A 20661-nucleotide genomic window follows, 5' to 3' on the forward strand; every position below is an offset into this window, starting at 1 on the left:
AGAAGCCCATAGTTTCAAGCAACAGGATAGGATGCGTGGAAGAATATCTTATAAATACGATGAGCTATTTGAGAATAAGGACAACGCTTTTAGGACAATACTTTTCGTTTTTGGGTCGTAGCGTTCAAGATGATAGGGTTTTTCAAAATTTGAACTTCAACCAAATTGCTACCCCGGGCGAAGCCTTAGTTGTAAATACAGTTAGCGAAAACTGCTTTGCACCAAACATAATCTTGAACTTCAACCTAACTAGGCTTTTCCATGGAAAAGCTTTCCAGTTGCTTGTTAAAAACCCGCTGTTTGATAAGCATGTTACAATGACCCATCGTTACTAGAACTTCACTTTTTTGTAAATTAAAATCTACATGTAGACGCCCTCTTGTTCATTCATGAGACTAAAGGGGGCATTCGACACTTTTCAACTAAGTGAATTGGTTCACATTGAATAACGAGTTTATTAAGTTATTTTTCATGAGTAAACTATAATTGAGTATATATAATCTAGGTAAAAGTTAATGCTCGTCGATAAAAAAGAATTTTAAATTGAAGACCGAGTGAAGCTAACATCGCTGCAAGAATACATATATTTTCCTCAATTTATAGCAAATGAAGGTTGTTATCTTGTATCGTTAGATCGTCATCAATATTCAATTTGACATAAAGCTTACCCATTGCCAAAGATCGCTTGTAATCGATCGATAGTAAATGTTGTAAATCTTTCACTAACAGAGCGCACCTGTACTATAGCCTATAACTATCCTGTATAGTTGAGGTATTGCTCCGGTTGATGATACGGATTTTAGCCAGTCATGAAAACCGTGTTGTTTCGTGCTTCTCGTTAACGTTATCGCCTATCGCATATGGATTAGTTCAGCTACTGAGGCCTAGCACACGCGATCCAAGTTGTAAGTGTCTACGGCCTAAGATCTATAATTCGGTCTACCGGCGTCGTTAAGCGTTCCAGCTCAAGTTCAAGTAATAAGTTCCGTAGTCATGTTATTCGCTCTATTGGTGCGGTAAATCACTAAGGACGAAATCGAGGAAAGGGCCTATTGAACTTGGTTGTATTCAATACTTTTTTCCATTCTTTGTTGACGGTTAATCTATAGCTACTTGACAATTGGATAAGTTTTTTTTTTCTGCACGCGCTAGCTTTTGTCGGTGCTATGCATTATACCTAAGCGACCACAACCACTTAAAATGAAGAGAGTCCCGCGAGAGATTACTCGACGACTACGTTCAACCTGACCCGGCATCGACAATGCTGCCGCATCGTAAATATTGGCAAAATGATCATATTTACTGGCATAGACAAGCGGCTAAATTTCCTGATAGTTCCTCGCTGAGCAGCGACAGCGACAAACGCTCGGAAGAGAAAGTAAAACGGTAGACAAATCTCATTTAATCAGCTCGCTAAGGCTATGACTAGGGCTACGATGCTGTTATAAACGACCTGGTCAAGACATCTATTCATCAGGGGCACTGTCAAACAATGGTAACGATGCGTCGTCCCTTTGTACGCGGTTGCATCTCAGATCCTACGAACGAGCCCCTCTCTGGTCCGTGCGTGGGGCCTGTTAGTAAATAGAGACTTTTTCCATGAACCAAAAATGCCACACAAAGCGGTTAAGGCGTCCACTTTTGGTTTCATTAAAGTGATATATAAAGATAAGTCAATGCACATACGCACAGCGCTCAAACACCTTGTCACTAGCTATAATAATAATAATAATAATAGTTATTTTTTTTTTAATAACTTATCGTCACTTTGTCAAAGATAACGGCTGAAAATATATATACTATCTACTATGGAAATGTACCGTATCAATGCACAAGATAGCGCTTGATATGTCGAGGCCATCCAGTCAAACAGGTGAATATGTTGTGCGCATACAACCAGATTACTCTATCAGTGACAGCACATTAGTACGATCTATTAGTTTCTCATAAACTGATGCCAATGTTGAAATCACCAATTTTTTTTTTTAAATTCAGGCACCGAGATAGATAAGACGCTAATCGAAGTACCGTGTCACTATTTATATTCTGCTTCGTTGAAGTACAACAGCTTAACGTACGCAATATAAAACATATTCGATCGTAAGGAGTTATTTTTTCGTTTGTGTCCCCTTCGTTCTATAGGACCTGCCCATACGCACAGGGCTGGGGACTATAAGCCTGCAGAGATCGTACAGCTCATCTTGAGGGAGGACTAAGAAAATCGAGAAAGGACTTTGTCGCTTGCGAATCATTTCACTCCCTTCAAGCGTCGGTTATACGGACTGGACGAACGACTGCGTCCCGGGTGAAGCGGTGCGACGTACGGGGGAAGTCAGCCTTGCTGTCTGCCTTAACCTCGGTCTGATGGGACCTGCTTGGCGTAGTACGGCCATTTTACGCCAGTGACAATCGGGTCTTTCTAGGGCGTGTAACATCAGATAGAAGAAGCTGCGACACGGGTGCGGCAAAGTGGGACACAGCCACTAGCCACAGGGGAACAGTCGTTGCCGGGGTTGTCAGAACAGGCGTAGTGGGGTAACAGCATCAGCGGCAGCACAGCTCTATGGAGGAAGCTGGGCCACTGCACTTTTACTCTCCTCCTCGACATAATATACCTTTGCTAGGCGACAGTGGATGCAGCTGTGGCGGCAGCAGCAAAAGCAGAGCTATGCCGTAGGCAGCTGCAGCTGCACCATCTGCATCACCAACAACAATGGGGGGGGGGGGGGTCTGTACCTGAGCGGAACAGAGCCTCGCTAGAAGCAAAGTTACCCCATTACGTTTACGCAGTGCGTCCCACCGTCACAAAGCGGACCGTCTGCGCAAACCCTCTAGTCAAGGCAAGAAAACCGTCACCGTTGCCGCCGCCGCTGCTGCTGAACGAGCCCCCGTCACTTCCAGCGAAGTCTCTCTGTCGGTGTTCGATCAGTCGGGACCCTCGGCCTGACTCTAGGCTTCCGTTCTCCGTCCCCCCTACCTCGAGGCGAGGCCCCAGATGCAGAAGTCTCCGGTCTTCGTCAGCCAAGCGAAGGCCGCAACACGCTTCTGGCCCCCAATCAGCAGCTTGGTGGGTTGAAGTGCCGAGCCCGCTTCTCCTGGAGTCCCCTTGATGCAGTGACTCCCCGGAGCGCCGCACACGCCGACTTGTGTTCTGGGAAAGAGTAACCTCTATCGAAGCTGCTGCTGCTGCTGCGCGAGTCGCAGCGGTTGAGCAGCGGGGGTTGAACAGTGCGGGCAGAGAAGAGCCTACTACAGTAGGAAGGGAAGTCGCTAGATGGAGGGACTGGAGCCAGGCGCAGACCGAAGGCAAGGTGGAAGCAGAAACAAGGGGCAACTGTGTGGTATATATGTAAAGGAAAGAGATAAATAGAGGAAGCAAAGAACCCAGCTTTAGGTCTGTATACCAGCCAGCCATGCAGTCGATAGGGTCGTCAGAGCCGCGGCTTGAACTCCCGCAGCGGCGGATCGGTGTTCGCGCTGTGGAACTCAATGCGAAGAGAGCGCGGCTAGCGACTAGCGGATAGGCTCCGACGGCGCCTGGATCCGCCTCCGGGCCACCCGCAAAAGGCCCGCGAAGCGTCAAGAAGGCGGGCCCTTCTCTGGGTGCATCTGCAGCCAGTAAGCTGGGGGCTTGGCCCAAAAGTGTGCTACCGTTTCACCCTAGACTTTTGAGACATATCGAGGAACGAACAATGTTGTTTCGGGCATTCTTCTTACCCCAGCCCGCCATAGCTCGTGCCCACACAGCTACCATGCGTTATGATCATTACACGGTCAACCATTTGCACAAGCATCCAGATGAGTCGGCAAGGAACAGCCCGAATCGGCCTGAGCTTAAGGTGGCGACAGCACTACTTGCAAATGTGTGCAGGCTCCCGCCAAAGACTTGCCACATTCCGGCCACGGTACAGTGCTGTATCGCACAGAACACTATAGTCTCTACCAAAGCCGAGAAACAAGCTGAACGTAGGGTGTTGGTATAGGTAGTGATGTTGATGGTCGCATCATAGCTGCGTTGCTCTGCTATGGCTCAATGATATAGAGAGGAAAAAGGCGCTGGCGTGCCAGCTCTAGGACGAAGAAGGATGTGAGTCCCGCTCCTACAGCCGTTGTACAAACGGTGACGACAGCGGCGTTTGCCGCGGCGGCGGCAGCGACGATGTTGGTGGCGATGGCTGTAGTGTTGGCTGCCGCTGCTGGTTGCAGTCGGCAGCGTAGCGGTAGTGAATACCGCGGAGGTCAGCACGGGTCGCTGGCGGTGACGTCGTCCGCTTCGTCGTAAGTGTGCGAGTGAAGCTTTGAGAGGGATGTTTATGCTCTCCCGGATAGAGTCCCCTCTCTACTCCCTGGTGCTCGTGGCGGTGCTACTGTAAGCGGCGGCAGAAGCCGGAGACTCCCTGTCGGTTCTTTCGCCCCGTTCCGCCGCATTACGCTACCCCAATCCCCTTATTCCCCGCGTGTTGTCGTGGCGGGGCCGAGAGACTCTCTTACCCGGTGGTGTTCTATGGCTGCTAGTGATTGCCTGTGGCTGCACGCTTTGCGACGCCCTGGGGCTTCAGGGCCCTCCTGCTTCCAGTCAGCCTGGCTTTCCAATGAGCATGCGAATCAGCTAGCGTACTAAAGACTTGGATAGCTTGGGAGACCACGCTGCGACGAAAAAGGCGACTTCTATCGTCATTAACTAAGCGGCAACCCTCAACTGCCTTGCTGCCGCTACAACCAGGAGCAGTAGTGGCCGCCGCCGCTGGGCCCCCAAAGAGGCCAGTGCCTAAGTCAAGCAACTCGGAGGCCGGCCGACTCAAAGAGCGATATGAAGGACGAGTTTGCTATAGGTGGGCTGGTCTGCCTGTCGAGTTGACGTCTACAGTCTGGGCGCCTGGACCTTATGCTACTGCTGTACCTGTTTATTACTAAGTTAAGTGTATTTAATGCCCCTGATCTCGCTGCAAGACTTTGTGTTATGTCGACTATTGGCTAAACCTAGCCAGAAATAACCTGACCTAACATAATAAGCTGACCGCAAGTTTGGTAAATTGCGAATTGCAAGTTTTGCGACTAACCCTTCAACGCGCTTGTAACAACAATAAAGCACATGCTATGCACGAATAGCTGGCAATACGAGCCCAAACCGGCGTGTTCTAACCTATTTCATTTGAGAATAGCTGGACAACAGTAGTGAACTTTAGTGGAACTTACAAACTTTTCACGTTCGTTGCTTAAAACGAGGCTGCAGTCCATATGCATGCAATGGACCGTTCTATCACAGCATTGGTAAGTTCTCAACTTAAGTTTATTTTATGCAGGTATTTTTTATAGAATTTGCGGCATGAAGCAAATCAGATAGGCATGAAGACTTGTACTGCTTTTTATAAATACTTATGCCTTTTCACAGGCTTGTAACTAGAGTACTTTGCTGTTCTATAAATGGTCTAGCTATCTATTTATATGAAGAACAATCATAGATCCATACGCTTACAATTACGGGAATAAATAGTAAGTGTAAAAAATATATTTACGTAGAATCGCATTAATTCTGTATCCGACATTACACTTATGTTGGAACTCGTTTATTTTTTATCTCAAAAAAATACTCTTACGACAGCAAGGATAGCTTTACTTCGGATGAAGCCTCACTATGCTAATGATGAATTCCTGAAGTAAAAAAAAGGACACACTGAGTCCAATCAGTTGATTTTTTTCCGGTATACAGAGACATGTCTACTAACAACAGAGGCAATTGAAATCCATGTACAGCGTAAAGCTTATCCTGTCTGTTTATATTTGCATAACGACAGTTAGTCTTTTATGCCACGTAACAATTATAGCGAAATTATAAACATCCGTCCAGTATAAAAATAAGAACAATCTATTATGGTACGCTACAACTTGATTCGGAAAATCGGTGGTACTTTGCTATCTTTGTTTTGCCTTTTTTTATCGCGGTATCGGAACATCCCGTAGCACGCGGCGGAAACATTTGAGAGTTTTCGAATCTCGCGCATCCGTTAATGAACGCCCTCTTGTAGTAGGCTACCGTTACAGACAAAAATCAACTTTAAACGAGTGTTAAATGTACTTACCCAATCATTTGCTTGCAAAAAAAAAACTAGTTTGGAATGGACTTTCTATGAACTTATGTCGCAGTTCGAAACGGAGCTCGAGGCGAATGTCTGCTCTTAGAGAACATACAACTATGAATTTTACATAAGTAGTTGGTTAAGGACGTATGATGAACCTTTGAATTTCTCATATTAACGTCTGAAGAAGCTTGACGATTCTTGTACATATATTAAAATATGATTTTATAGATATTCCATTTTATCAAATACAAAATAGAGGCGTCGTCGCTTTTCTGAGGATTACCCTTGTACTGATTATGTTGTAAACATCTGTTTACATAACAGTAACATAGATGCTTGAGTGTCATAGAAATATATTCAAAAGACAAATAATTTGCTTGCCCTTAAAATGTATGCCTGATTTTGTTTTGATCCTAAGTATCATAAATAGGTCCTGTCTGGTATTACGACGGTGCATGGCGATGCTCGATGTCCGACAACTCTCGCATCGGTTAACGGATCACACAGTACGTAGATGCTGTACTTATAGCTTTTGTTCCAAAAAAACTCAGCTCATATCATAGGAAGATATCCGATCTGTTGACAAATCTAGAAAGTTCCGACGATTATTAGATCCATGACCTGGCGTACTGTGCCTCTCTATGAAGTCTTGCTTTAACTGGGACGGAAGCAAAACACGTTAGTCGGAGAGCGGAAGGGCAGGTACTACACACGCGAATCATAATAATGCTCTTGGAGGAGTGATCCTCGGATCAACCTCCCGCCGCCGTCGTTTACTATAAACCTGCAGTGTCCCTTCTTTATATGAGACGAATGGAGGTGACTTCACAACCACCTTAGTGTTAGCTGTTACCATACAGAATTGATCCATGTCTGTGCGACGAAGTAATGGCGGCTGCTGTGTTTCGTGCAGTTGCGGTGAACACTTATAGCCGGCCTTATGGCTCGAGAGAGCCTATATCGCTTTCATGGTTGTTCCCTTTCCTGCGAAGCACTTCTCTGTCGTACAGACGCCGACGATGCCGCCTGTATTACTGTTGCTGGTGGCTATGTTTATATGTTGTATGTATATTGAGGGAGGAGATTTCACGCCTGCTCATCCAAGACGCATGTCCTAACCAAAAGATATAGAGAACAAGACCAAGTTCAGGACATACATGCAGACAGACAGATTAGTCACACTCAAAGAGGGCGTTGTCACAGCGAGGAGAACATGACGCCCTTCCACCATTCTTTGTACTAACCGCTACCGGCACTATATTGTCAGCCGACCAAGAGGCGCAAAAAGCTCATCCGTGGAAGTTCTCGGCCGGCACTGCTATGCGAGATGGGCACGAAGACACCCTATCGAGGACGCTCCGATATGTCATCATGGTACGAGCTGAATTGTTAGCTTTCTGTAGCTTCAATCTACAGCTGGCTTTTAATATTATTTTGGATTGTATATATATGCCGAATGAATATAAACAGTGCTCGCCATTCTTCACCGTCAATCATATACGGCGAAACTAACGCTGCAGTAGACTTCGGTGTCTATGCTTGACACGCGACCGGATGTAGCTGGCCTGAGGACACTCGTTACCTGAAGCGCAACGACGCGTAATCGATTGCAGAGGATCTCATTGACCGAAGGTCAAAGAGTTAATGTTGATTCGATACGTAGCACGCGAACAATCAATTGATTGACGGGCATTGCTTTACGAGTCATCTTAGCTTTAGGCGTTCAGAGTCATATAAGACTAGGTGAGTGTGGAAGGATGCTGAGAGGTATTAACATTCTACTTCCTTGAGAATCACCTTTGCGCGACGATAAACTCTTTTGACCAGTTGAAGGTCAAGTACCTATATAATTTATTTCGACCAGGACTCGTCAAAACCTGTCATCCTTAGAAAGAAAGGAGAATTTTGACAAAACGCGACCAGTGAAGACTCGACCTGCTTTGACATTTAGTTAGCCTGCTTAGGTGGGTCATTCAAAGACCGCTAGAACTTAAATGTTGCCCATGTGCTTAAGACTCGGGAAAAACAACAAAAGATACTTCGAAATTTAAAAAAATATATAAAAAGAAGGAAAAAAAGAAAAAGTTACACGCAAATAACCTGTAGAATCATGTGAATTGAAATAGTTTATTAAGAAGAACAGTGACGCCAAAAAAGAACAAAGGACTAGAGTAGTTCCTTTGCCTGTAAAGTACCAGTAGAAGTACTACCGGCAATAGCGATTATATCAGTGTCGATATTGGCTGATTGACGTTTTGAACGCATGAAACCACCGGACGAATCGCTAAGCTCAGCTCGTTGACGACGATTAAGTTATCGGACGAGGAACAAGCTTTGACATTGATCCGGTGACGCCTTTCGCCCCGTGCAGACCGATCTCTTCTGCCACGAACAAGCAGAATAAGAATGGCGGGACGGGCATACGAGCAGCAAACACCGAGGTACTGACGGGGGTATTAGAGGGCTGTAATGTGGACAAGTTTTACAACCATACCGTCGCTGTCACTGTTGCTTTTGCGAACATTACTGCTATTACTTTGATCATCACCATCGGTGTTTTCGTCTCGTCATCAACCTCGCCGAGGAGGACATATCGCCATCATCAACGATTATAAAGAAAAGAACTCTCGAAGCAAAGGGGACTATCGGAGCGGGCCCTTTTCCTACGATTGCTTTAAGGCCGCTACTAAGGTATTGTTGCAAAATAGGCGCCAACAGGAGTCTGCATCCGTGGACGGGACGCTAACACTCGTAGCATCGTCCGTCGGCGATGATCTGCGCTTTGTAAATTGGGCCGTTCAGTATGCGCGTCAGCCAGTCTCGAGCCGCAACAAGCAAAAGGGCTTTGCTTAGTTGTCCTTAGTGGGCGAAACATTGTGCCTGTAACTAAAACGAGATAATTTATATGCTAATAGAAAGAAAGGAAGAAAGATTGGGGGGGGGGGGGGGGGGGGGGGTGTACGAATCGACGGCAGGCATACGACAGGCGACAGCCTTAGTAGAGGCTGGTCTGTAGCAGTCTATGTTGTACTTAATATATGTACAACGAGATGTAACTAATATCGGTGAACGGGCCGCTGTTAAGGTTCTTACGGCCACTGATCCACAGACAGTAGTCCTATGCGCACGGTAATACCACCCTTCAACACGAACAGTATCTTGCTAGAAATGCAATGAAAGATATATGCGGGAACATGGTGTAATCCTATACTGAAAAAATAGGGATTTTAGGTGACTGAGTTAGCACAATGCAGAAATGAAAGCTTGTGTGCAATTTAATAATCAGGACTCGGCGCGACAAAGGCTCTAAGCAGTTTACCAAAGCAATTTTTCAGTGCTTACTCATCTCGACAGAAATAAACCTTGTTCCTAGGTTGACAGGTGCCTTAAATGCGCACAACATGAGATCGTAGCATGTAATTACTTTGAACGGATAATTAAGCTGCGCGTAGATATTGTGCAGTTCCGTAGATAGAATCGTGTATATTCCATACGATTCTGTCTACGGAGCTCGTTCGTGGCATTTTGTAACGATACTTGCAGATGCATACTTAAAACAACGCGCTACAAAATGTCCAGAAGCCCAAATCTATAATCGGAAATTTTTTAAGACATTGCACTGCGCTCTACACAAGCTAACTGTGATCAGCCTCTATCTATTAAAAAAAATCTACTACAAGCTAAAATGTTGTTTTAAGCGTTCTGTTGGCACAAACCTTGTCTTCTCTCGCTGCGTATTTTAAACGTTCTAATATAAACCACAAGTTCCTTAATCAAACAATGGAATCCCCACATTTATATTAAAACATCTTCCACTGGCCTTCATGACACGTTGATCAAGGAACACAAAGGAATTGGCGCTGTTTGTCGTTGTCATCATTATTATAACAATCGCATCGAATTCTATTGCTACTAATTCTCACATACGAGGCCAGTAGATAATAGCTACATATGTAGCTGGCAGTCTTTGTAAGTGCGCGAACGGATCAGTCGCTTTGCAATACCTGAAAGTAGCGTACTAGGCCCAAGAGCAGCTAGGCGGCCGAGAAGAGTACGGTCTTGTCGCCGCTGTAAAAGCGGTAACAACAGCGACGAACGGTAATACCGCGCAGTAGTAGTATGAGCATCTGTGAAAACGCAATAACTCAGTAAGACGTTGTAAAGATGTCACTCTCCCGTGTCAGCGTGCGGACCTCATCTACTTCGTGCGCACTTTGCCGCCGCTGCTGCTGGTTCGGGGGGTCCGTGGGCTGTTTTCTCAATGTGGTACGGCTGCATGTGAGTCCATGAGTGACTATGTGACTATGTCTTTGGGTGTCTATGTATATGTGTGTGTAAGGGAGCAAGCGAGAAACTGTGTAGATTACACTGATAGTTGTGCTCGGCGCTCGCAGACCCACAACCGGCTATCCATTCTTCGTATTAACAGCTTCTGTTACACGGTCGCAACCCACGTAAGGCTGCTAATATTACCACTCCGATCAGGGGGTATCGGAGCACACTTTGGCGGTACGAGTTCCAGTGGAAGTAGTCGCGGCGACGATGTCGCCAATAATGAACGATCTCCAATTCGCTCAGATACAATTGTTGTGAAACGCTACTGTTGAACAGTGTACTGCTATATGCACCTACTTGGGACGATGTACAAGGTGTGAAGCAAAGAGTCGAAGTCGATAACTCGCTATGATAATCGCGAGGGCACAATGCGATCAAGCAATCGGAGACCTGGCAGCGACCTATGCCAAGGTGAAGCTGCGTGCTAGGTGTCGGCTGTTACATCGTTTAGCAGTCCTTTATAACACCCGGGTATGTATGTAGCTATCACCTTATTCCTTTAGTATCTTACGCTTAAAGAAGAGACAGGTTCCGCATCGTGTGCAAGAAGCAACTTGTGGATGGACCCCATTTTGCGAAAGCAGGGACGCCACTACTGTCGCTACCCGCCCGATGCAACTGGGGATGTATCAGACCCAACGATGCAGCCTGAAAATATCGACAAGCTAATAGAGACAACCTATAAAAATGGGAAAACAACCGTCTCAGTCGATCAGGAAGTGATTAAGGTTATTATTGTTGGCGTTTCGATGGCAAATCAGATAGACCCTTGCTGCCTACCTTTCAGGCTTGATTATTATTACTAGTTAAACCATTCAACGTTCAGCCAAGTCTCGATTATTATTATCATATATCACTGGCGTAGTGATTAGACAAAATGTCTGGTATATCTAAAATAAAACAACATTACATAAATAATGACCTATACGTACGTTAGTACAAAGGAGACGCAGGGACCTTCAATCCTTATCAAACGACTAAACGGAATTCAACCTACGACGCCCTGGGTTATTTAGGATAAGTTTTCGTATTTGTTGGAATTGTCTAGCCTCATACGTCACGCATACCTCATACGTCTAGACACATACGTCAACGCTATGTCCGACGTAACCAGCCTCAACGTCTTTAACGATATACTTCAAATTAACACAGCTCTAATTGCATTAACCTATAGGCTTCCCTAGCCTAAACGTTGCTCTACAAAAAAAAACCGAAATTTCTTTCTATCTGAAGAACATTTACTGCGTTATGTACTGTCGATCTTCGTTTGCTTTCGAATTCGACCTTATTAGATGTCGTGACTAATTTTCGATGTACTTCTACTGGCGCTCCATCTCGACCTTGCGTAGTTACTACACAATGTTGTAGCCGTGTAAAGGACCCAGTGAGGCGTTTAAATATTATTGCTCCCTCGCGTTCGCACATGTTCTTCCTGACAACTCCCTCCGTTCGTTCGACAGTAATAACAATGATATACCTACCCCAGGCCGCGAGCGAGATGGCAAGTTAGCTAAAATGTGGGCTTCAGAATTTCTTCAAACTCAAATCCGGCGTAAAATCCAGTTCCCGCCAGAGTCGGCTTGCCTCATCTTGTCGCCATAGCTTGTACTAGCATTTCGTCGCTGTCGCGCGGTTGTAAAAGGATCAGCTTACCGGTAAGCGGGGCGTGAGAGTAACGGCTATCTGGCTGACTGTCATTCCGCGCTGTCGTATCCTTAAGCTCCTTAACCAACTAGCTTGTCGATTCTACGCTACGTTATACCACGCAGCTTCGATCCTCGGCCTGTCGTATAATTAAGCGGTCACACAGACGTGCGCCCACACCCCCCACAAAGGCAATACACTGAACAAGAATCTGTAACAAAAGCGTCAAAAACCTTCCTTAACGCCGCCCATCAGGTGAAAGGACTGAAATAGCGGTGTACGCATAATTTTAGTGTGGACGACACCTAAACTCACCACCTTATGGTAACATGTTGTTTACTATGAGATCATTGATTGTTATTTCACTATGTATTGCTCAATTAACGAGCCGATAGGCTTTGCTGTTTTTGGATAGATTTTTTTGCCCAAAGTAACTGATTTGAGGGCACTTTTCATCTGCACATCGATCTCGATAGCTCACTAAGCCTATTGAAGCCATCAATTTTTTGTGCTTTTAACAATATACAAACTTATCACCAGAAACGGTTGGGTAAGTTATAGTTGAAGTTCGTATGCTCCTAAGTTCACAGCGTTTCAATGCAAAGCCGTCTGATTCTAATTAGGATCCGTGAGCACCTGCATACAAATCTGTGCAATAGTTTGGCGTATAAATTTCCGATTATTTAGTTACGCGTTTGCAACATATCCATTGCATTTTACCTGTAGCTCAAACACTTTCTTGAAGCTCAATAAACGCCCTATCCATTTATAATAGATCATTGGTTAGTTTTTACTTCTATTTGTCCTTCTGCATTGTTTCGTACTATTACCGCTTGATATATTGTGTTGTGACAATAGACCAGTGTTTGTTTCCTTAATTGACTACCAGGAGGCATGACATTAGTCGCATATGGTAAAGGACATGTCCTACTTCACTCAGAGAACAACGGACTAGTGATTTGTTAAACCCTTACTGAATTGTATTTCTCGCAAAAGCTTTTGTACTAATATCCTAATTAATTTTTGGGCCTGCTAGCCAAATATTTCGAATATTCCTAGATTGAGAAGCAAAGTTAGAAAAGTGTATTATAACATTTTCAACAACACGCTAAACGTTTGGCATCATCTTTCGCTGTATACTTCACATCCTGAATGCATGCACATTTGTCTTCACAGAGCTTCTTTACCCTTAACCCCGTTCGGCCATCTTTGTCTTTGGCTCCCCATATAGATGCGTGTACATATGCGCCAAAATCTCACTTAGCTCATCCCACCCAATTTATTCCCTATCCGTCCAATTACTAATCACCTCGCTACGGTTGTATCGTTGATTCTGTGCCTGCTTGCACTCTTTCGATCGGACCAAGTAGAGGAATCCCAAGTTAGCGCTACACAAGCCGCTAACAGAACTGAAAAGCGGGGCACCCATCCCACAGACACCTACACTCGTGATTGTAGCTAATAGTGTCATTTATTATGAACCTGCACCGCGCACGAAGGCCAATTCAAACCAACGCACCGGTGTTATTGCTTTAGCCTTGTTAACCCTTCCAACAGTGCCTCTTGCAGATTTCTCTGCGATGGCGATCAGCGTCGGCGACTGAACGGGCCGGACCCCCTAAAGAAGAACCCGTTTCCTTTGTCTTGCTGGCTGTTGGCCCTCCGTAATCCCCGAGCTTATCCATCCCAGAGCTTAAATTGACGCTTATTCCTTTGCTGTGAAGGCTCTTATAGGCTGGGCTAGATACACAGATCCAGGCTCACGGACGCATATATTTCCTCGAACGTTACTTTCTTGCTCAATACACAACTATGCTACTGGTGCTTTGTGAACTATTACAACTGTCTGGAGACGTTCTCCGCCCCAGTTTTCAGCTGCAGGACGCGTTGCCCTATTTGAAGAGTCGCGGGTGGCGTCCATGGGCGGGTCGCCAGACACCGAACGACCAGTCAATCGAGACACGTGTTAAAGCAAAAACGTCCTGCGCCAGTTTGCTTCTGGAGGTAGCTTCCCATCGCATTGGTTGCTGACATCGTGTGCTTGTCCACGGATAGCAGGCTTTCCCATGGCTTCTCGTATTCGCGCACGAGTCCTTTAAAGCGCGGTGTGCCTTGTGCTTAGCGCTGTGCACCGTGCACTCTCTCCAACTGGCGGCGATCTGTTAGATAATTGCCGAGTGCTGAGTGACTGTTTGGGATACGTCTCTAGTATGTATTGTTGCTGCGGGAAGTGTGTATATGACTATCTTTCTGTATGTGTATTAACTTATACACACGCACACATTGAATGTATCCCTCTTTGAGTCTACACACGACTGGATTCGTGGTCCTTCTTGTCGGCCAGCAGAAGAGTCGACTTCGGCTTCACGTGTCCAATGTCATAGCTTGGTGTCATTGTAGCCGTTGTATTCCTCAGTTTTAGACAACAGTAGCAGTTACCCTAATCATCGTTGACTGCAATTCGGTGGTGGGTGGCCGACTCTCGTGGCAAAGAAGTTAGCCAGATATATTCGACAGGACAAGAGCAGATTTTTCGCCTGAGCGGGCAACAGGCTCTTTACCGGCCGATGGCCTAGTAACGACTAGCGCTCTCTTCTACCGGTTGAAAGCCCACCCATTGAAATTCGAGTCGAATGTGGAATCCTTCAAGGCGTTTGCGATAATTATGTCCTTGTCGTAGGACAAAGCTGATAAAGCGTGCGATGAAAAATACTACTGCTGTGAGAAAGAGATATGATGATTAACTATTTATAGCAGACTAAACATATACGTAAGTACTAATGAATGTTTATGTATGATGACTAGTAGTTTTGTAATAACTGAAGCAATCTGGACCAAATGCGACTTCGATGTTATTTTCCGTAAATGGTTTGTACCTACCATTATGGCGTATTTCGATGACTACTAGGGTGTCAGTACTACAGTATACTCTAGGCATAGCACAAACTAGATGAACTGACATCATTATTAATATAGTAATAGAAAACAACCTAGATGCGACCTGTTCGCTAAAGGCTCTTGAAAAAATTGCCAAGCTTGATGGATACGTTAGCTGAGTACTGCTTACCGTTTCGCACGGCGAACGCGCCATAATTTTATTCTATGGATCTGCATCGGATCAAGATCATGCAGGTAGTTCGAAGGTTACTACGGGGTTTCAAATGATTCTTAAATTTAGCTAAGAAATTGCTCAAGTAATGGGACACTGAGTTGGTAAACACACGGTAAGTAAGTATATTGCGCACAGAATGAGCATCGAAATTCGGATCCATCAGAAAATACACGACAGGCAGCTACCGGATCAAATACAAATAATTAAGGTGTCAGGGTGCATCTATGGCTTTTACGGAAACTTTGATCGGACATCATCAATCGAGAATAACAGCTATGCTCTTTCAAGTAAAGGTTCCAAAGAGCTTCATTGCTGATTCGTCGTCTTTTTCCAAGGTAACTTACAAAAAATCTTGCGGCCATACTACCGGCGTAGCTGTTCTAGCACAGCATCTTCGGAAGATTTCCGGCTTTGGAAACACGTTGAAATCTGTTACGGAACTGTGACGCGTAGAAGGAAGGCTAAAGACAATGTAACTGCGAGTTCCAAAATTCCCTTAGCCAAATTTTCAGTGGGCAGTGCAGCACAAAGCTTCACATACCTTTGGAGAAATCCAGCTTCCTATGGGATACCAATTTATAAATACATCGAGACAACCGATCGGTAATGCGGAAGTAGGCCGAATTTCAGAGACGTCCTGTGAAGACCTTGTCGAAACGCTTGTACATGGACTGTTTGGTTTCTGGAAGAAAAACAGCCCAGAAATAGTTCAACCCAGCCAGAAATAGTGTATCTAGCCCGTTCGTATTATACGAAAACGAAAACTGAAACGCGGTTGCAATTCAGGAGCGTAGCTGCTCCGTTGTACTGGTCGAAGTGAGCGGCTCCGTTTGCCCTGTCTCATAGCACAACGAAGCTTCTCAAAATCATTTGAGATGGTGAAAAAAATGTATTCAGTTTTCCTTGGGGCACTAGATTAAAATAAACGCTCTTATACTCGCTAGGCTAGTCTCCTCGATCCCCCTGGGCTTCTGTCTCTTTTTGTACTGAAGCCCAAGGTCACATGCCACAAAAGCGCATTGTCTGAAATAAGGGACTTCAGAAAAACCTAAAAAAAAGGTTAACAATCCGACCCCTAACTCGAGCCGCGTTATCAAGCGCTGTTGGAAGGTGTAACTATCCAAAAACTTCACGTCTTCAGCGGCGCGAATGAAAAACTTTCGTCGTTTTACGTCGTAATGCTTTGGCTACGTTAGAAATATGCAAGTAGACTGATCTGGATGGCTTTGTCGAAGGCAGAAACAGTGCAGCTGAGGTAAGCATACGACTTCACCATTCAGCATTTATGCAGTACGCGATCTCTTAATAACTGGGCAAGTGCACCGGGCTTGCAACAAGTTCCGAAACTTTACTGGACAGATTTGGGCGGAATCGTGTCTTAAACATGCGGAAAATCACGGCGTTCTTGTGATGAACTGTCTGAAGCAGAAGTTAACATACATACGTAAATCAATACTTACGTGTTTTAACAGTGACTAACCTCATTGATATATCGTCCACAGGTGTGCGTACACAGAAGGTCTTAGGTTCGAAGTTTGGCTTTAAAAATTTACGCATGTTTAAGAATGCCGTAACGGCCGGTGGACCGAACGAAAATTGCTTGCCCCGTGCTCTAGACAAGCTCTGGCAATATTTTTCACGTCGTTAGGGCCGAAACTTTTGTTGAGCATTTCATATGCCCGGTCGCTTCGGGAGAACTCTCTATGTTACTGGAGGACTTGATTTCTCAATTGCACTATCAAGTATCACAAAACTAAATAATTGTTCAAAACATTTGAGAAGAAATGTGTTTAGATAACATTATTATATACTACAATTCTCCAACCCAAAAATTTCCAGTGCCCTTTTGGCCAAATCTGTCCTGTCTGAGAAAATGCGGTCCATGTTCGGCCAAAGTGGCATTAAGTGACCGTGTAATGTCCAGAGGGCAGTTCGGTGGAGCAGATTATTTGACCGTTTAATACTTCCCTCAAGCACTGGCCGCGCAAGATATTGGAACCGTAAAGTTGTCGATTACGGAGCTTTCCACTTTTATTCAAAATACAGAGCTCCGTCTTCGTGCCAAGCCGTCATCGATAACACCTGACCCTCAGATAAGATTCCTACTCGTTTTTTACCTCATTAGCAGTTAATAGTTTTTAATAAAGCTGCGAAGGGTACACAGTTGGGTTTAATCGGGTTGCTGGCGAAGGTGGAAAAAAGCGATCTCGCCCTTCTAGCTAGTCCACATATTACAAAGTCATCCCACACGACTTTTTTGCGGTTGGGGATCTTTTCGAGTGCTGGAAAACGACGTAAATAGAGACAACTGAAAGCGCTTCATATAACCAAGATTACCAGCGGCCAGAATGATGTTGCATAAATATTAGTCGCTGGAATTTCATAAGTGGAACAGCGGCAAACTTACTTTGAGGCTATTGCAAACATTAATTATATATGTGCGTATTACGTTTACGGATTTCTATGGTGCAGGTATGTGAACTAGTAAGGACTAATACATCGCACCTTTTGCAATGTCCTTTCGGGTTCTCACGGAACAGGACGCCGCGACTGCGTTGAGGCAAGCTACGTATTTGACGTTATTTAAATAGAGACACTTACACTAAATATGATTTTATCTGTCTTTGACGATGCGACTTGTTTGCTTCCGAAAGAGCGTATTTTGCAGGAGTCACTTAGTTACTCCATGAAAACCTTTGTCTCTGACTTTGGAACCATTCTTGAGAAACCCGCCAATTTCGTTCCGTTTAACTAAAGGCGTTCTTTGTCGCTGGGTGACGCTACGCAATGGAGAAAGATTTTACATGTGGAAACTGTTTTCTGTTCTGCTCTGCTCGTATTGCTTGCTTCGCTGCTGTTCGGTAGGTCTACCGCAGAGTCACCAAACAACTTCGTAACGTCTATTCGCACATTAAAGCAAGTGAGTTGTTGGCAAGAGAGGACCTGCCCAATTGACGGGCGCTGGACAATACAACGGCTGCGTCCGACAGCTGTCTGAGCGCACCCCGGCTTCGTTTCCGTGTGCTCTTGAACATTACTACTGCCTCTACCGATCTGTCACTACCTCGTTCAGTCGGCCTTTACCACATAGCTCCAAGTGCAGCTTCCTCACCAAAAAAAAAAAACAGTAACCGCCACTATTCTACATATAGGGTACAATGGTAGTAGAAATGGATCGACCCGAGACTTTCTCTTGGTGACCAGTTTTGCCAAGAACTTCGGTCTTGGTTGTCATGCTGGAGCAGAATGAGTCTCCAGGCAAGAGAACGAGTCGTACCCACACACAAACCAAGCAAACCCCCTGAAATCCTTCTATCCTCTAGTTGGATTGGGGCGACGAAGAGCAAGGTGAGGGCGGGACGGTGCCCGCTAAATAGACCGTGGTTCTTACTCCCGCCCTTAGGAAAAGTGAACAGGAACAACGTAGCTGTAACGACGATCGAAGCAGCTGACAACCAAAAAGCAGACGGAAGTCACCCTAACAAGAGCACCGGTTAGAGGGGGTACGATGGTCGGGGCTTAACGCGCACGTAGTGGACCAAAAAAGGAACAAGAACGAAGGGCTGATTTCGTTACAAATTGTGTTTTTGGCTTTCTCCCACAGTGCGGCCGTGAAGGCTTTCGGTTCGTGTAAGCACGCAGATGCAATGAGTGCGTGAGGCTGGCTGGCATCATGTGGGTATAGCCTCAACACGTTACTTAATAGATAACCGTATTCAACAATCACAAGCAGCTTGCTGCAACTATGGGATGGCGGCCACTAGTGGAAAGCAGTCTGGTTAATACTGCGACAGACGGGATGTGCGTATATATAAATTGATGAGTAGTTACGCGAAGGGGACGCCACCTTGATATTAACATGGCAGTGTCGCAAAACGACTAAGACGCGACCATAGTGAGTGGAGCCCGAAACCAGTACAATTGGTGTTGAAAATTTCTACCCAATGCCTGGTGCGGCGTACGACGCATAGTTCATAGTGCGCGTCACGATGGACCTCCCGTAAAGCAACGCCATCTCACTGGATTGGACGCGGAGAGAAATACTTGCAATGGCCATCCTGCCGGTCGTTGCTTTAAGATCATTAGCCTCCGCTGATAATAAAAAGGCTCGAATTTGAACCTCGAAAGGGATAGCAGAGAGATGCCTTGAGGGGTAACGTTAAGTGCCCTCGTTCCTCTCACCGTTAATTGTTGCTACGCGATCTTGACTGTCCCCGGTAGAATACCAGAGGCTCTGAAAAAGACTACCTCCTGTAGAAAAGGCTGAGCATGTCGTACGAGAATTAGAGAGAGCACTTGATTCGTTTGGAGGAAAAAAGTTGGTTGGAAGTTTAGCTACTTTTTGTTGAAAATATGTTACTTTTTTCTTAGGAACAAGCTGGTAAATTTTTTTAAGTCTGCCTCGGCTGGTTTGCTCGAGTGCTTAAATTTAAGGCATAACCCACGTACTATTGACCTCGATGCCTATAGCAAACGCTTTACACGTCTAACATAGATGCATAGTCGCAGACCGCTAAAACGTCTGTAACGGCTCACAGCGCATTGGTAAAAGGATGTTCACAAGAGACTAAATTGATTTTACAATACTCACTAAGCCGATCAGGAAGCACAACTGAAAACGTTTGGTCCTCTTTTTGAGCTGTTAAACATTACCTTAAAAAGTTTAAATGTGCTACGCCCAGATTCAATCCTAAATTACCACATGTACCACTTAGATACTGCCCTAAGTTTAGTAGATAAATACGCTACCCATTGCGCTATCACGACGACGACTGGACCTAATTTGGTTAGGGATCGCAGAGTTTCTAAATAGGATTGATACCTGTTCTATAATAAAGACGATATAACGCTAAGAAAATAGATGTATTGCACTAGACATGTGTAGTTATTTTTACTAACAAAGTTTTAACGACGTTAGCTGTTTATTTTCTGCTTGAATTGAGGCATTGTGCTCAAAAGTCTCCATACTTAATCAAGCTTACCAACATTTCGTCTTTTGTGTCCGCCCATCAGTAAGTTATCTAACTTCGTGCACATTGGCTCAAACACGCGTGTAAGGAGAAAGCTATTCTTCTCACCTCCAAATAGTTAAGTGTCGTAAGAAGTACGCACGCAGACATTCACTATCAGTTACTTCACTTTGCATAATGGCACGCTGCCCCTACACTGACGAACCGCGTTCGATCTTAGTCCATTTTTTTTCTTTAACTACTTCTTCTACTAGCAGTAACCTCTTCCTCCGAGCCTTACTCTAGTCGATGCGTGTACTCCTGCTAAACGATGTCCTTACACTTATCGCTTCAGCCTAAGGGAATTTAGTCTTCTATAATATAGAATTTGCCACAACCTCGGAGACGTGTAGTTCCGTCCTTCACTGCGTGTACTGAATTGTATTGCTGCCTAGGCGAACTTGCTTCCTTTTCTGCGTAGCCGCCGGCCTCTTGACCTGATTGTCTGTTACCAACAATAGCAGCAGCGGCAGCAGTAAAA

At 45.1% G+C, this 20661-nt stretch overlaps 1 protein-coding gene and 1 long non-coding RNA gene across 3 annotated transcripts in view; one reads left to right on the forward strand and one right to left on the reverse strand.

Moving 5' to 3' along the window:
• The first annotated feature begins 4689 nt into the window (after positions 1–4689).
• LOC111269796 (E3 ubiquitin-protein ligase RNF220) overlaps positions 4690–20661 on the forward strand; it is a 79535-nt gene continuing 63563 nt past the window's right edge. The window contains exon 1 of one of the 2 annotated variants that reach the window (XM_022849635.2): positions 4690–5271. In XM_022849635.2, coding sequence (XP_022705370.1) covers positions 5239–5271 — 33 coding nt within the window. In that variant the 5' untranslated portion in view covers positions 4690–5238. The remainder of the gene's footprint in view (positions 5272–20661) is intronic. The other variant, XM_022849634.2, reaches the window with a different exon arrangement.
• On the reverse strand, positions 8177–12231 carry LOC147752205 (uncharacterized). The gene is made up of 2 exons (XR_015314696.1): positions 12069–12231; positions 8177–8966 (listed from the first exon to the last, which is right to left on the reverse strand). It is a non-coding gene; the product is annotated as an uncharacterized LOC147752205 (long non-coding RNA).

Source organism: Varroa jacobsoni, unplaced genomic scaffold (assembly GCF_002532875.2).
Source record: "Varroa jacobsoni isolate VJ856 unplaced genomic scaffold, vjacob_1.0 scaffold_1415, whole genome shotgun sequence".
Lineage (NCBI taxonomy): Eukaryota > Metazoa > Arthropoda > Arachnida > Mesostigmata > Varroidae > Varroa > Varroa jacobsoni.